This window comes from Rhynchophorus ferrugineus, unplaced genomic scaffold, assembly GCF_030347505.1.
Source record: "Rhynchophorus ferrugineus isolate W39M unplaced genomic scaffold, kcgeb_rfMv2 rfM3, whole genome shotgun sequence".
Taxonomy (NCBI): domain Eukaryota; kingdom Metazoa; phylum Arthropoda; class Insecta; order Coleoptera; family Curculionidae; genus Rhynchophorus; species Rhynchophorus ferrugineus.
Window position 1 is genome coordinate 19,514,112 of NW_027472582.1, and position 19,025 is coordinate 19,533,136.

Below are 19,025 nucleotides of genomic sequence, written 5' to 3' on the forward strand. Positions count from 1 at the left end.
ACAGTCATCTTAGTGGAGTGCACACGATGAACCCGCTCCAAAGCGTGGGAAAACGCAATAGTCGACTGGCAAGGTTATGGCGTCTGTAGTTTGCGATGCGCATGGAATAAGTTTCATTAACTACCTTGAAAAAGGAGAGACCAATTAAAACTAATTTTGCCAAAGAAATGTTTTTTACTATGGTAGGCTGGGGACTTTTCAATTGACATGTTATTGTTTAATGGGTTCCTTGACGATGGTAAATTTAATAACGATAACTATGGCAAAGTACAAATAGACAAATTATAAGTCAGCCTTACAATTTTTCATTTCCGTTCAAAATTCTGTACAAAACTTATTTATAAAACAATAAAAAGTATTATTGTAATAAAATGCTATGTTTCGTCAAAATTTCAAGTCATCCCATTAATAGTCGTTTTCGTCTAACATTCAATTTTCTCCTACAGTAACTTAAAACTAGATGTTTATCTAAGATAAAATAGTCTCTAATAAAGTAAAATAAAGATTACTATCACTTTACAATGTTTCCACTATTTGATGTATTTCATTAATCAGTTTTTACAATATACAAAGTGTGTGATCTTGATTCTCTTGAGTCTGAATTCCAGTTCAGTGTTGTCTAAGAGTTGTAGCACTTCGCTGTGATGCATCCAAAATACTTCCGCATTATCAGTACTTAATTTTAAAATCCTTGTATTATGTTGATACTACTTATTGGAAAATCTTCCCATAATTAAACTCGGTAGGTGCATATATGTTTTAGTATCTGCTTGTACAGCAACAATTTATTATGTACGGTTAAACTGGATCTTATTCCAACAAACCAATAAATGTTTTTGAATTCCAATTAGAGTTTTTCCTTTTCTTTTTGATCTGCTTCATAAACTTAAATAATATGAATTTTTGTATATAAAGACGGCAATTAGTCCGTTTTGGATAGAATTTGCTTAAAATTCATTTTATTAGGTATAAAATTTCAGTCATCGGTAGCAGTCCAACGTGTAGGAGACTGTTTGATTAATCGTGCATTCTGTTATTTATTAAAATTCATTTATTTATTATTTAATAGTTGTATGTATGTTTTATTAAAATAGCTCGAAATTATTCTCATTTTTCTTTAATTTTTGTTAATAGTTATTAGAAATTATTAAATAAATTACGGAAAATTTTATTTGATTTTACTCGAACATTTCAATAATTTTATCACATTTTCAGATGAACAGCGCTAACAGCTTAAATGAGAACCTAGCTGATAACGGTGGAACTAGAACGGCTTTTAAAGCTTTGAAGAAGATGCTCGCATCCAACAAAAACACAGAATTAACGCCAACCGACGACTTTAGCTACGATCAGATGTTTTTCATCGGTTTTGGAACGGTATCTTTCATTTCAGCATTGTAGAGATGACTTTATCTGTATATTATGTTATTTTTAGATGTGGTGTAACAGTGAATCAGTCGACTACCTTAACCTACTGAAAACTACTTGCGATACCAGCAGTTCCTGTCATCCACGGGCGAAAATCCGCGTGAACGGCGTGGTTTCTAACATGAAGGAGTTTGCCGAGGCCTTCCAATGTCCTGTCGGTAGCCCAATGAACCCAGAAACTAAATGCCAACTGTGGTAATTATAAATAGTATTTTTATTGTGAATAGTATAAAATAATGCTAAAATATATCATGTATTAGTAATCAATTATTTTCTATAGTAAATAAATAAATATTTAATTCACTACATTTTTGTATTTTATTTTGGATTTTATGAAAACCACCGCATATATTATGATATTATTAATATATAACGCGTTGTCGGCTTGGTGGCGCAGTGGTAAAGGCAACAGGACTGTCCTACTATTGTGATAGCCGCGGGTTCGAGTCCTGCTGGGGCATGGTCGTAAATTTGTGTTTGTGATTGTCCTTGGCAAGAGTGTAAAATCCGACAAGGAAAATGATCCCAATGGTACGCTCGTAACCAGGCTAGGTACGACCGGATGTCTTCTGGGATGATTTCTAAGTTGGTCAGTCGCCAGTCGGTAGGCTTAATGTCGAGGACCGTCGTTCGGAGCCCACGTTAAATAGTAGGTCCAGTCCAGAGATCCCATAGTTGGTAAAAGAAGACCTATATAACGCTATTATAGAATTTGCAAAGATTGAGTAAATACAGACAAGACGCCGAGAAAAGTATCGATATTTTACAAAAAATTTATATTTTTCAGAAAAAATAAAAATATTGATATATCGATCCAAAAATATATCGATACTCTTTACATATTTTATGAAATAGAGATTTTTTTAAAGGTACGCGTATTTGCATCAGATCATCATCAGCAATGAAACATGGATCTATTGTAACAATATAAAGCGTTAAAGGAAGTGGATATGACAGGACATGAACCCGTATAAAATATAATCTATATATAGTTGATGACTCCCGAAAAGTGTTATCTACTATGAGCTGCTGAGATCAAATGAAATTATAACTGATGATCGTATTGGAGATCGCTGATTGACACTTGAAAAATGCTCAGAAATACTCTGGTGATATATTTAAGACTAGAAAATGGAAAAGAATTGAAACGAATGACAACTAATAGCGAAGAATTCTTCCCGTGGTCGTTTTATTCGAAAATTAGGAAAAACTAATATAATGACGGACAATATATTTGACAACATATGTTTTGAAAGTCATTCTGAATAAATTATTTTTTCTAAAAAAATATAATTATTGAAATAAATTAATCTAATAAATATTCACGTTTATGAAGTGATGAAATATAACTCATATTAAATAATTAAATAATAATTGTTAATAATAATTTAAATTCTCATGTCATTCTCATAGTTATCATAAATATTACATGTATCTGTATTTTAACATTGCCAGTACATTAAAACAACTAACCAATATACATTAATTCATTTAACGTACGCCACATCATGTTTAAACAATTTATTAAGTTAATCCCTTTGACAAAAATGGAAACATACGAAAAATTAGTCCTTTAGTCAAAAATGTGTTATACAGTAAATCGAAATCTTTTTATATATGCCTTTACTTTACTGGTAGTTGTCTGAACTACTTGTAAGAATCAATGTCAGATTTCCTATTGCTGATAAGAAATAGAAAGACCTTATGGAAATTATTAATAACATTATGAAGATATCGATTAATAATTAAATATAAATTAGAAGATATCTAGATTAGATGTCTGAATTAATTTTCATCATATCAAATTAAAAATCATATCCTTTAAACTCTGCTTAAAATTATTTTTGTTTACTTTTCTATATTTGACAATTTAGTACAGCAATGCCTGAAGAGAAATATTCAAATACAATATGTCATAAAACTCGAAAGCTGAAGGGTTGAAATTAAAGCAACAAATTAAAGAACGACGACAACAACGGTCAAATCAGATCTGATAGATTGTCAAATAGATAAAAGTATACTGGCGTAAACGAAAATATTTTGGTTTCTACTCCCACCGGTGCCCGTTTGTTTATAAGCAACTGAAATCATGCATGTTCATATAAAAACGCGCAGATTTCGCAACAACCTGATTGCACGACCCATTACCATTCTAATTGAACACAAACTTCGACAGTCGCAACATTACCACGCCGAGAGCATTCGCGCTCAGCATTCGCTTAGTAGCATCGATCGAGACACTCTTATCGGCAAGAGAAAGTGCAGGTATAGAAGAAATCAAATCGAACCCGTTACAGGCTCGCAAATCGCTTGCATACAGGAGTAAATCCCAGTAATAACCACAGAAAAAAGCCAAGAAAACTGAAAAACAATTACGTTACGGCATGGTTAATAATTTTAACGTCCAAGGTAAGTTTTTGCATACATATTGATATTTCAGACTGTGAAAAATACCTTAGATTACATATAATGCATATAATAATATAATATAATATATATATATATATATATATATATATATATATATATATATATATATATATATATATATATATATTGTTATAGCATATAAAATTACTTTCTTACTAAACTCAAATATGTTTTTATTATTGATGTAATTGTTAAAAACTCAAAAACTTTCAATAAAATAATTGATACAAATTATTTTTATCATGTACTGTATGAAATTATAAATTGATAATTACATATGATACTAGAAAATTGTATCACTATGCCGAATATTTTAGTATTAAATACATGAATGACATTAAATAAGTAAATGTTTTTAGATTTAATGTTTTCTCAAATATATGTAGCAATAAAATTCGGTGCTCTTACTCTTAATGCAGATAATTACATCGTTATCTATATAATTGTTAACATAAATTAGAACAAATCAACAGTTACAGTCATATTGCCAGACTATATGAATATAAATTTATATGTTATTGCTTATAGTATAGAAAAGTATATAATTAAAGGCAATTTTCTGATTAAAAAATATAAATGTTGAATATGCCTTGAAATATGTAAATATATAAAATATACAAAATATATTATGTAAATATTTATACTTATTATTATGTATTAAAACTTACAACATAATTATAATAATTGATAATATTTTAAGGTTTATGCATGCATTACAAAGAATTTTATACAATTTTTGAATATTTATTCTTTTGACTGTAATAATAATCTTATTAAAGAAATTATATACTATTAAATATGCACAGTAACACAAAATACGTAATACCAATACTATTTATGTTAAGCAGACTAGTTTATGTATGTACATGGATTTGACAATAGCATGGGAACTACTGTCGTTGGTATTAAGCTTTCCAATAAGCACTAAGTTACTTGCGTGATTAGAATGACTATTCCTTGTCATTTATATTTTATGCTAGGACCTACAGACAATCACAAAAATAAATACGCCCATATTTGAACCTGCTACTCTCGCATCAGTATGAGAATCGTCCTGCTGTCTTGACCACTGAGTTACCAACCAGACCAATAGAGGTTTACCAGGTACTTCTGGCTTAAAAAAATAATTCACCCACATGATTTTTATCATCGATATTAATATTCAATACATCGATTATAAAAATTATTAATAACCAAAAACAATAGTTTCGGATAAAGCTATAATATGAAAATATACTGTATAAATTATCTTGGTGACTTGATGACCAAGGTAATTGCTTGGAATTGCCAGTTACGATGACTGCGGATCTAATTTATGTTTGTGATTGTTTATAACTAAAATTATCCAAAATCCGACAAGAAACCATCATCTCAGTCAAGGCAGTGACAAGGCTGAGTCAGATCAATTGTCTTGAGTAGTCTCTGGAATGACATATGAATTTATCCGTTTCATATAGTTTAATGTTGAATATTCTAGTGCAGAACTTACGTTAAAAAATAGATTTAATATAAACAAACAAACTGCAGACATTAAACAATTTAGAGAACTTGAATTTCTATTAAAAACATATATTATAATAACAGTGTAAAAAAGCAATAAAAAAGTAATTTTATAATATTGTCTAGACAACCTGAGGTGTTTTTATCACACTCAACAAGTCAACAATCACTTATATTGATTACTGACACAATATATATTGTATATTGTTTTATAATATCTGTATATTATTATTATTGTTGAATTTAATACTGCTAGCAACATCTTCAGAACTATTTCTTGTTCTATAAATCCATTCTAGTATTAAGTGTGTATCTAGTACAATATATTGTCCGATAACCTTTGTCATTGACTCATCACTTATCATTTATGTTTTTAAAGTGTTGTTTTATCCACTTATATTGTACGTTTATAATTTAATATAAATGTTATATATAGATTAGATAAACAATTTATATATAAAAAAATTAATTAATATACACCTTGCTTTTTTAACTTTATCTTGAGTTTTGCCTTGACTGTTAGATGATACTCAGTTCAAAGCACTTGACGTCGAATGTCCTGACCAACGAAATATGTTTGAAGATGCTAAATTGGACGCTTAAATCGAACAAATCTATTGTGAAAGATTGCAAATCATCGCCGTACAAAAAAGAAATGAGATTAAGTGATATTGCAACATGGCAAAGCGTGATTATATTAGTAAAAATCCGCATGGAAATAAAAAAATAAATTATTATTTTGAAACATTTTAACATCTGCATCTGTATTGACCTATATAGCACAATAATGAACTGCAACTGACTCAAAGTAAAATCACAAGTGACATAAAATTAGGTGCAATGAATCATTTTGCTTCATTATACAACTTGATAAATCTCAAATAGGTCTCTCTGAAAACTTTGATAACACATGAGCTGAAAAGTCCCTGAGCTAACATATAGATGGAGCTAATTGTATTGCATTCGCCACTTTTTCAGTTAGTACTAACCTTCAAAAGAAAGCTGTTAAAATTTCATGATAATCTACTCATAAGTTTGTGATTTATTGTGCTAATAGTGAAACTACTTTTGTTATTTTCAAAACAATGGATCAAAAACAACTCAGCGTGTAATTTTGCACTGCTTCTTGATGCGAAAAAGTACCGTTCAAGCGAAGCTATGGCTTGAAATGTGTTATAAGGTCTCCGCTCTATCAGAAACAACAATAAAACGTTGGTTTGTTGACTTCAAATGTGGTCGTAAAAACACCAATGATGCAGAACGTAGTGAACGAGCATTTGACTGTGAAACTCACTGTTGGCCAAAAACATGTACGTGTTGATGATTCTGAGAAGTGTTTGATCATGTTTAAACGCAACAAAGCAGAATTTTTGTCGATATATGACAATGGATGAAATGTGGATCCATCGCTTTACTCTAGAATCAAGACGATCGTCATCTGAGAGGAAGAGCAACTTGTGTCAGGCCTATTTTGAGGCAAAAGGTAAATCGTTCTATAAAAGTGTTATTGAAATATTAGAGCGGCGCTGGAATGATTGTGAGGCTCTTGATGGAGATTACGTTGACGAATAAAGCTAATTTTGAAGAAAAAAAGCGTTTACTTTGTTACGTCCAGGACTTTTCTGCACATATATTAATTATTCGTTATAAGTACCAGAGAACGTAAACCAAAGATGGTTGGTTGAGGTAACTAATAGACAACTCATTCGGAACTTCAATCTATACGTACTCTAACAAGAAATCGACTTGTGGTATTCTTGGTGCTGGCGTTAAATTTTGCTTTTTTAACGGGTTGCACAAATATTTTGTCCTTTTCGATTTCGATCATAACGACCAACACCTGAAGATACCGAATTGTAACCTCTACTGTTGAATGAAAACTCAAGAAAAGTCAACAAGAACTTGTAGCTCAATTAGAAATTCCCGTTAATTATTTGCCAATTATTTCCAAGCAAAGAAACATAACGAAAATAACTTAAACGTATGGACACGTGACTAACTGATTGCTCGGGTTGAAAAAATATTTTTTTTACATAATTCCAAATATAAAAGGACTTTTGGACAAACCAATATATACCGTTGTCAAAATAGGGAGACCAATTGAAGAATGTTCTCTCGCCATAACAATTTAATGAAGAGGTACTTGTATTACAAGCCTTTGAAAAAAGACCAAATGGTTGTTTATTGAACACTACAGAAATTCCATTACATGTTGCTCTCTTGCCCTTTTGAACTGGTATAACAAGATTCTCCCACCGACAGCATATTCATCAGATTTTGCTCCGTTTAACTACTTCTCCCGTCCAATTCAACACGTCATAAGAGGTAGTAGGTTTGCTGCACAATATGGGTACATTTGTCGATGACTTCATAGCCTTGCCAGCTTTCGTATAGTGCCTAGAGTTTGCTGGAAATCTCTAAAAATTCATTCATATCAAAGTCAAACTGCTAATAAATCATATTTTCAATATAGTCATTTTCAGTAAAAGTAAGTAAAAACATTACTTTTACATTTCATTTAAAATATAGCCATAACATAAATATATTAGAATAACGCAAAGACATCATCGGCCCTCCTTCAGAATTGATGAATATGGCAACAATGAATTGATCTAACCTAATCTTGAAACAGTCAGGGCAGTCACGTCAATAACCAGGTTGAATAAGATAAGATATCTTCTGGAATGGCCGTGAAGATTCTTATGATTTGGTCAAGGTTTAATGTCTAAAATCTTGGTTTGAAGCTCACGTTATAGTCCAATAGGTCCAACCAAGAAGTTTTAGTCTAACACTAAATTTTAACAAGTAAACATCTTTTAAAAATATAACAAAAAAAATTCATTTTTTATTAGAGAATGTATGTCACATAAAAACGCCGTGAAAACATCCTAAAGAGACATGTTACAAAATTGTCTAGGCAATTTCAGGTGTTTTATCGAACTCAACAAGTCAGCCATTAATAATCTGTATAAATTAATTAAAATCAAAGTCACACACCTTATAAATCACAGTCCTTATATAGTAAGCACATATTTAGCACAATTGTAATGATAAAACTTGTATAAAACGTTTTCAGTTCAATCTAAAAATGTTAAAAGCCACGAAGTCACTTTTTTCAATACTATTACGGCGATAACCTTTACTTCTAATGATTGACTTATCAATGTTTTGTACCATAATTCTTGAAGACTATACTCGGCTTTACAGATATCTAATCATTTCTTTATTTCCATTCATGAGAAATTTCTACACTGATTCAACCGTGATTCAATTGTTTTCTTTTGTGATTGGTATAAAAAAAGTAAATGACTATTTTTAAAAGCTAGTAAATGTTTTAATTTTTTGTTATAATATTATTGTTCCCAGTCCGATATCTACTACCGATCTTGTTGAGGCTTGACGAATATTTCAAGCTTCAAGAGCTTTCTCTTTATTCATATAAAGTTTATGAAACAAGAGAAACAATCTTGACTATACTCAGGATCTTCTAAAAACTTATTTTACAACACCTCTGAAGACGTGGCTGCGGCATCCTGCTGTTACAAGGGGTACAAATTCAGTGCATAATGCAAATTCTCTATAATTTTCTCCTAGATCGTTTTAGAAATGGTGAAGATTAATTCAATTAAGATCAAAAACAATGAAAACATAAATAGAGTGAACGATTTCTTAACACACTGTGTTAACAGGTCAATTGTCCCCGGCATGACACATAGATGATGCTACTAGAACTAAATCCATATGTTTCTTTAGTTGATCAAAATAGCAGACACTCCAACTGAACGTGTACATCATATCATTCACGAAAATTTGGGTATAAGAAAGCTCTTTACAAAGTGGGTGCCGCGCGAGCTCACTTTTGACCAAAAAAACGGATGCTGTAGATTTGGAGCAGTGTTTGAAGATGATCAGGCGTAATAGACCCGAGTTTTTGCGTCGATATGTGACAATGGATAAAACGTAGGTCCATCATTTCACTCCGAAGTCCAATCGACGGTCATCCGAGTGGACTGCACACGATGAATTCGCTCCAAAGCATGGGAAACCGCAGCCGTCGACTGGCAAGGTCATGACGTCTGTATTTTGGGATGCGCATGGAATAATTTTCATTGACTACCTTGAAAAGGGAAGGACCATCAACAGCGATTATTACATAGCGTTATTGAATCGTTTTAAGGACGAAATTGCCGAAAAAAGGCCGCATTTGAAGTGCTGCAAAAATCAATGAATTGGTCTTCGAATTGCTTCCTCAACCATCGCATTCTCCCGATCTGGTCCCAGCGACTATTTCCTGTTCTCAGATCTCAAAAGAATGTTCGCTGGGAAGAAAGTTCCGTCGAATAAAGAGGTGATTCCCGAAACTGAGGTTTATTTTTGACCTGTTAAAATCAATATTTTGAATTTAAAAAAAAACGGTAGACACAAAAAATGCTTACGATAACTGCTTATAAGTACTAATTAATTTAATAGTCCACGCTTAACGGCTGATGGATTTTATTATGGAAAAATTGTATTTATATCTTATATCATATAAAATAACGTATTTTTACTTTTAATTTATTATATAGGGGCAAAAACAGCTCTTTCCCTTTGCTTTTACGCAGTAACTATACACAGTTTATCGATAGTGGTATTCTATAGCAAAATTCCTTGAAATCACTAAAGCAAACTAAGTAGTACAATATATTCATAATCATCATTATCATCAATATATAGCAGGCGCTCTGAAAGACTGTTTAATTCTGAATCAATATGCTGCTGTTGGTGCCAATCGATCAAAAAGTAGGCGATCAACCACATCTGTTCTGTCCTTGGACTATGTTAGTCTCTTGTTTCTCAGATCACTTTCTATGATCTTGATAAATGTATCTTTCGGAGCTGTTTGGTGCTGGCATTCTTCCACCTAAAGGTCAATTTAATAGTAGGAATATGTCAGGAATTCATTTATCCATTATTCATCATAATATCATAGGGATTATGTCCCTAATTCTTTTATGTATACTTTCCAGAGAGACAATTTTCTCTAAAATTATTTTATTATATTATGTTTATATCGATAAAATAGTTTGTGTACTTAGTGTTCTTATACATTTCTTATATTTGGTCGAATAGAGCCAATACCAAGATGGCCAAGATTCGTCACCCACTTTGTATGTAGACGGGTTTTGTTGGGTGAATCTAACGTATTATTCTTTATTTCATAAGCCATGTTACTCACAATACCCACAGTAATATTTAGCACGGCAGCAACCCGCTAAAAACATTTTCAATAAAATTGTAGGGACTTATATTATTTAATATCATCAATAATTGCCTCTCTAACAGAATTTACCAGCAAAAGGGGGTCCTTTTGCAGGTAAATTGGTGATTTTCGAAATAACCTATTAAAGTCGCAATCAATTTGTGACCCTACATATCTATTGTTTTCGGTATTTTCAAACAAAGTAATATGATATATTACACAGCGACTAAAATTATCAAAATAATCAAAGGGCTAAAATAATGTTTGCCGGTTTATAACCTGTAGTAATTATAACTAATATTTTGAATAATTTAGCGTATATCTGACAACCAGACGGCGACCGGCTGTCAGATGTATGAAAAATTCTGGAAACAATGGTGATAAGATATTTTTAACTCTTACCTATAAATTATTGTGGCTGCATAATTAACTGTAGTTTTTAGATTTACTATAATGTTAAAATAAATTATATTTCATAATATTTTTGTTCAATTATTTTATTTAGATCCAAAAGATAGTTAGTCAAAGCCAAACTGAACTAAAACTCAGAGTTAGTTCGGCAACATTGCAATATTTCGACGTCACAAATATCCATGATGCATTACTAAAGAAACTTTGAATAGACCATAACATATTTTATTTTTATATGTCTGACACTAAAATGCAGTGTAATTCGCAATTTATTAATTTCACGAAACCCTTGCTTTATAATCTAATATAAAAATAATAATACTATCAATTGTTTTTATTCAATTTATTTATTTTTATCAAATATTATAAATAAACATGTACGAATACTTGATATACCAGATTAAGGTTAAGTTAGAAATGCATTGAATTACAACGTATGTACGTTTTTATGTATTATTAAGTTATATGCCCGGTTTTCCGCTTCATGGCAAACATCACGTTTATCATTAATAATGGTTAAAATAGTTATGCACCTAATCATTACAAGAGTTAATTTGTTTTGTCCATATCTTTCCATTTACATTTGATTTTACTATTTGTAAAACAAAATGTTAATGTCGCCGATTTGGTGGCGCAGTGGTAAAGGCGATGGGACTACTGGGGCATGGTCGTAAATTTATGTTTGTGATTGTTTAAAATTTGTGAATGTTCTAGGCAAGAGTGTAAAATCCGACAAGGGAAATGATCCCAGTCACGCCAGTAACCAGGCTGGGTAAGATCGGATGTCTTCTGGGATGATTTCTAAAGTTGGTCACTCGCCAGTCGGTAGGCTTTAATGCCGAGGACCGTGGTTCGGAGCCCACGTTAAACTGTAGGTCCAGTCCAGATAAACCCATAGTTGGTAAAAGGAAACTTTAAAATATATTTTAAAATTAAAAAAAAAAGTTAATTACACAAGTAATATTACAGAAATTTAGAATCAAAATTAATAATTTATGATATTACCAGTGGTATACAAATACTTAAAATAAATAAATTGTGTTTTTGGACCGTTTAATCTGATGTAAAATACAATAAAATATTAACAACTATATTTTATTTAAATAAGATTCATGTTATAGTCATAATATTTAATTTATTAATATATCTTGCCTTTTGTTAAATTATCTGATTAATAATTGTTCAAACATTTCCACGCATAACTATAAAAAACGTTGTAAAATTTAGTCTGATATATTCATTTCATATTTAAATTACATAATCAAAACTCTATAATAATGTCAAATTGTCACTAATGTGACAGAATATAATTACCACGTGAATAATAAATTTTAATATTAGAAAGTTAATGAATAAACATGTTTTAAGGCCTTGTGTTACCAATCTGACATTTATACAAACGTTGGGTATAGTCGATATTGTTTGATAACCGATTGTTTGGAATCGAAATAATCGACTGCGAATTTGTATAATTATTGTCATGATGTTAATTGAAAATTATTGTCAGCGCAGTTGTATTTGTCATATTTGTTTTCTTATATTTAAAAATTTTCAATACTATATAACAATTTCGTTTACTAATCTGGCAAAGCTGCCCTCTGTTGCATCCTCTATTAATTTTTATATACTTTAGATTCATTATAGTAAATAATTTACATTTATTGAACAATTGGATGGTATTGAACAATTGGATTATTGAAGAATGTGGTTGCACTAGAACTTACTTCCTGTTCCAACTATACATCATTAAATTTGTTCAATTAACGTCGACAAACATCCGTTTTATTCTACAGGTTCAATTCGATTTTAAGAATTGGTGCTGGGTTTTGGTCCACTAATTCTTGTAATTCATTATCTTCGAAATTATATAGTTCTTTGTCATTTACATCAAAATTATCACTTTTAAATTATTGAAACTAAAACCAACGATTGGGATATGGCGAAGCAGCTATTTTGAAGCATCATAAGATCAGAAAAAAAAATAGTATATTAAAATATATTAAATAATAATATCAAGAACTAACACTCACTAACTTTTTTTAAATGAGATTTAATTAATTATAGTTTAAAGGGTATATTTTGTGTTTTTTTTTCTGTGATATAATTTTCCTTAAGTTTGAATAATCTACAATTACTACGCTACCGAACTTTATAACAAAGTATTAGCAGTAAGATTATATCAAAAGCAGAACTGAAAATAGGTGTATATGATCTATCTTTACTTTTATGTTATAAATATAAACATGTTTGTATATTGAAACAGAGAATATAGGAATAAAACAGTCTTGAAATTGATATTTGACTTTAGCATATATATTAAAACAATAACGAACACAATTGGGTAATTTTTACAATCATTAAATTAAACTACTGATGTTTTAAAACTTTGGTCTATAAAGTAAATAATCGAAATAATTGATACAAGGCTCAAAGAATAAAATGTCATATAGTCACATATCTTACTGCATTAATCGTTAAACACATTAATATGTATTAATGATTTAAAATATTTACAAATTAACGGTTAACAATTCATAATTTCTTCCGTTGATTCTTCTATGCGAATTATGTAAATAGTTTCATTTTAACTACTGCATTTCATTACTTCATTTATAAATTCATATACTCATAATTTTTAATTCATATTTCTCATCTACAATATATATTGCAAAAGCAATAAATGCACCAGATTGGGCGTTTTCACATCTGCCGACACCGACACGACACCGATATCGGTGGACGCGTAATCTCACGTAAACAAATGGAACCCTTTCACACTCGCCGATACGGTATCGTGTCGTTGCCGGCAACGGCATGTCGACGGGAAGCAATTCGTCCACTCCTGTCGGTGCCGATTTTGATTGTGTACAGAGATATTTTTACGGTTAAAGGAGGAAAATGTCTTCTATATGGGACAATACTAATGAAAATGAACAAAATACGGTGCCGTGTTGGAGTCGTGTCGTTGTCGGCAGATGTGAAAATGCCCATTAAAAGAATAATTTCTTTATCTAAATTTTTAAATTAAATTGCATTGTTCTTTGCTTATTTCCCCCTTCGATCTCGACCTTGCAAATAGCTCATTTTTATTTTTTCTTCTATGGCTATCTTACAAATGTTAATATTTTATGCAATATTCATATTCATTTTAATTCTTGATGCACAAATTAACATGTTTATTACCTGCAATACTCGGTTAGTGCTTTGTTAAGAAATACATTCACAAAAGAAACCTAAAATGAATCAGATCTCAATACCACTAAAATTTACAGAAAAATCTTAACAACTTTTAGAATTTCCTCTTTTTAAATGATATACTATGTCTCCAGAACCATATCAATTAATAAGAGTCCGTAAGCAAGAACAATTTTTGTTCTTTTTCTTTTTTCTTTCACAGGGCATCAAATTAATTCAAAAGCTGATTTCTAAAATCTAAATTTTCTTTCTTTTATTTCTTGTTATTCACGAATTTTGTTAATCTACATTGGTATTAAATTTTCCCGAAAAAATCGAAAGCATTCATTTCCCTCTGCAAGTAATGTAAATTATAATTTTTCGTGATCATTAGGGAAATGAATAGTTCCAACAACACGGGAATACACCGGGAATGACACAAAATCTTAAATAACACTGCTTAATTTTTTTATAATATATTTTAAAGTCTCCTTTTACCAACTAGGGTTTTATCTGGACTGGATCTACAGTTTAATGTGGACTCCGAACCACGATCTTCAGCATTAAGCCTACCAACTGGCGAATGACCCAGAATACATCCGGTCTTACCCAGCCTGGTTACTGGCGTGACTGGGATCATTTTCTTTGTCGGATTTTACACTCTTGCCTAGAACAATCACAAATTTTAAGGAGCACCGTACTATCGCCTTTACCACTGCGCCACCAAGCTACTTCTTAAAGTTACATATTTTTTAAGGTTGAATAATTTTTCCAGTTCAAAATTGTCAGCATTTTTAAAAATTCTTTCTCGACATAAACTTTAAACGTTTTCTTCAAAAAACGAGGCAAAATTTTCTGTAAGCCGAAGATTTATATATTAAACCAATATATAATTTATTTGATACATTTTGAACAAACGAAGGTTATCACTATAATCTAATATTTTCCAGTACGAACAAGCTCAACTAGAAACGTGCACGATATTTACTAATAAGCAACGTTCTGGTACAAGACCGGATAACATATGACTGTAATAAACCTTTTGATATAATAATATATGTGCGAGTGTGTATTTTTAAAAGATTCTTCATTTTGACCTCTTATCTCGAGGCCATAATAAAAAGGTCAGCCAACGTATGGGCGAAAATATTTGAGTATTTCTATCGATATGCAGATTATCAACTTTTTAATTGGTACTTTAATTTGTTTATTTGTTTATTTTAAATATATGCAAAACAAAATTTTAATTGGAGTAATATAAAGAAAATTTATTTAATATTATAATATTATACAAATATCTAATATATGTAATTATATAAAATTATAATATAAATATGTGTTATATTTAATGTTATGTTTCATACTTCGATTTTTTTTTCAAAGTAGCTTCTTCTTCTTCTACTTTAATTAATTTAATTCAATAGGTTAGAAAACGACTTCATCATCCTTTTTGGTTCCTGAGTGAGGTGATCGATCCATGTTTCATCCATTGTCATATATCGACGCATAAAATCCGGTTTGTTATGTTTAAACATAACCAAACACTGCTCAGGATCATCAACTCGTTCTTGTTTTTGGTCAACAGTGAGCTAAGGCGGCATCCACCTTTAACAAACCTTTCTCATAGTTAAACACTCATACAATATAAAACCAACACGTTCTTTTAATATTTAAATAAGTCACATAACTTTACTTTTCGATAATTTAAAACGATTTTGTGGATATTTTCTGGTGTTATCACCTCATTTGGACGTCCACTGCTTTTTACATCATCGACGTCTCTACGACCACGTTTGTTTTATTGTTGTTTCTGATAGAGCGGAGTCCTTATAACACTTTTCAAACCGTAACTTGGCTTGAACGGTATTTTTTTCAAGACGCAGTATGAAATTAAACACGAATTCGTTTTTGATTCATTGTTTTGAAAATAACAAAGGTAGTGTCGCTCTGAGCACAACAACTCACAAACTTATATAGTATCTGATAACTGACTAACTCAAAAACCGGTAAATGCAATGAAATTGGCGTTATATATGTGCTAGGCCAGGAACACTTCAGCCCATGTGTTACTTATCAGTCATATTCTTAACATAATAATTATAACATTTTATCCTGAAAACCATTAGGTATTAAACAACGAAATGGCTTAAAATTCATATTTTAAAAATATTTTATTGAGGTGGCTGAATCTAGGAATAAAATAAAGCCGATAGGCCTGCATTAATTTTTTTTGTTATTATTAATCTCCTAGAACGTCAACAATCTACCCGTTGGCAATAAGTATTATTATATGATTTCAGTTATATAATATAACTATCCTGACATGTAGTAGATCACTTCAGTAAGTGCTGTACAACTTATAATCTAAATCTTATTCTAGATACTATTCTAACTTATTTTAAAGTCTATCTTATGCTAAAAACTATTTTAGCTTATTCTATAGATTATGAAATCTCACTCCATGTGTCTATTAATCAGTTGGTATGACAGTTTACGTTTGAGCCTACGCACTTCACTCTTATCGCGCACAATTAACTGTTTGGTGAGTGCATTAGGAGGCATTAATAGTCTTTCAGAGTATTTCGCACCAATACTCCGAATCATACTTTTCCGAGTTCTATGGAAATATCGCGCTGAAACAGTTTGTTGGACACGTAATACCTGCATTAGTGACCTACACACAATATAATAAAAGAATATTGTCGAGTTTGCTAATTGTGACATGAGATCCTTGCCTCTCCAAAATGTATCTCATCTTGGTCTACAGAATTAGCCATAACGGATTGTAAAGAAAAAATTCTTTCATCATTCATTCATCATTTATAACATATTCCAGACAAAAATCGAAACATCTTGGTTAAGTAGCTTTATGCCATAACATATTGATTTGGAAATATTTTTGTAAATAAATTAACCTTTCAAAAATTGACACTATTTCAATAAACATATTTTTAAAATGCAATGCCATTTGAAACTGTTCAAATGTTCATTGACTTTGTGATAAAAGTATTAGTAAGAAGGTGAAAAATAACTTATTAACAAAAGCCCTTTTTATATAATTATATACATATCAGGTCAAAAACAATGCTGAGTCACACACCATACATGCTTCCAGACAATTTGGAGTTTTTATATGACTTACATGACTATTTTTTTAAATAAAGTCGGAAACTTCTTGAAACTAAAACGATGTATCATTATTTTGCTTTCTATACACCCGGTAACAACTCTTAGAAAGAATATGCGTTATAACGGAGTAATTTTGATTATAACTTAATCCTTACGTAAACGCAGAAAAACGTTAAAAACACTTCTGCGCTCAGAAACTGACATCCAAAATGGAACAAATGTACCATAGTAATGAAATGAACCACTCAAATGCCTTCGCAGCCTTTAGCATAACGATTCGAACGATAAATTCAATATATATGACAAATATATTTATTCAGAACTTTTTAATATGTTATATTCTTGAAACACGGGATGCCATTGATTTATAAAACAATTCAATAACTTTTGGCTGAGTGAACAAATTGCTCTATACATACCACTGTATAACTATCTCTATGTCTGGAATGTTCTATAGTATAGATTCATTGAATGTGTATTATTAGAGATATACAGCTTTAACTAAGTCATCTTAAAGGAAAACCAGAACTTACTTTATCTCATATATAAGTTTTTATGTTCATTAAAACTAAATTTATCGAAACGTTGATATGAGCATAATTATAATAAGCTTAATAATAATGAAATTGGTATTATTGGAAAAAATGTTAGACTTGTATAATGTACTCAAGTTTTTATTTAAACAGAACTACATTAGTTTACAAATGATGTGATAATTTTTTTAATTATATTTCTAAAGAAATTGTTATATTTTGTTCTCGATAAACTTATTATAAAAACAAATTTGGTACATTTAAACCGGTTCTTTCAATGACTCGCCACTAAAACCGAAATTCGCCAACAAAACCGAATGCTAATAATATGATAATATAGAAAATGTACGTCATGGTTAATGAAAAATGACACAGTTAATAACTTCATTAATTGCGTGGTGATGTTATGATGTATTTATCATTGGAAAATACAACGAACTAATATTTTTGTTTTTAGTTGAATATCAGCGATAATCATCTTCTATCAACATGATCAACAAGGCTATGAGTATAGAAAAAAATTCATTTGTTTTTTACAGTCAAATTTTAGCATTTATTAATTGTGTGGAATTAATTGTTATTAAATAAACAGTCGGTCGAAATTTAGAGAATTGGGCATTTGACATATTCTTCGCTAAATAATTTATATTACGAAATATTTAAAAGTGAATACTTGCTAAATGAATTCGGTGAAATTCTTACCATATGTTAAATTAGATTAGTATTTAACTTTACCGGATCTTTTATTATAATTGTGGATGTTATTTTATCCAAATCTTGTGGTATACTGAAAACTCAAAAATAAAACTCATCTGGAGGAAAAGGCGTTTCAAGAAGAATTTAATAACTATTTGAAAACCACAGAAATATTTTCCAAAAAAATTTGGCCAAGAATGGCAAGACAAGGAAATAGGTCAATCCATATCAAGAAATAACAATGTCAGAAAAATAAACATCAATGTCACTTCTAAACTAACATTGACATCTATTATTTATTGAAGAATTGTTACAATGAAATTTAAGGTCAATTAAACACCTCTTTGCATTAACATAAATATAAACAATACTACATGTACATCAACAAAAAACAATATTAATTGACTTTTTAACTTATTTGCCTTATTTCCCTATCTTTATAACAAGATTGTTGATATAATAAAACTACAAAAGATTAATTA

General features: G+C 30.3%; 2 protein-coding genes across 2 annotated transcripts in view; both read left to right on the plus strand.

Annotated features, from left to right (window-relative positions):
• LOC143194054 (endothelin-converting enzyme 1) overlaps window positions 1–1,734 on the plus strand; it is a 28,240-nt gene extending 26,506 nt beyond the window's left edge. The window contains exons 14-15 of the mRNA XM_076400610.1: window positions 1,216–1,377; window positions 1,436–1,734. Coding sequence (XP_076256725.1) covers window positions 1,216–1,377; window positions 1,436–1,627 — 354 coding nt within the window. The 3' untranslated portion in view covers window positions 1,628–1,734. The remainder of the gene's footprint in view (window positions 1–1,215; window positions 1,378–1,435) is intronic.
• A 1,792-nt stretch (window positions 1,735–3,526) lies between these two features.
• Window positions 3,527–19,025, plus strand: part of LOC143194055 (polyamine-transporting ATPase 13A3) — a 36,515-nt gene continuing 21,016 nt past the window's right edge. Inside the window, exon 1 of the mRNA XM_076400611.1 lies at window positions 3,527–3,837. Within this exon, the coding sequence (XP_076256726.1) occupies window positions 3,813–3,837 (25 nt within the window). The 5' untranslated portion in view covers window positions 3,527–3,812. The remainder of the gene's footprint in view (window positions 3,838–19,025) is intronic.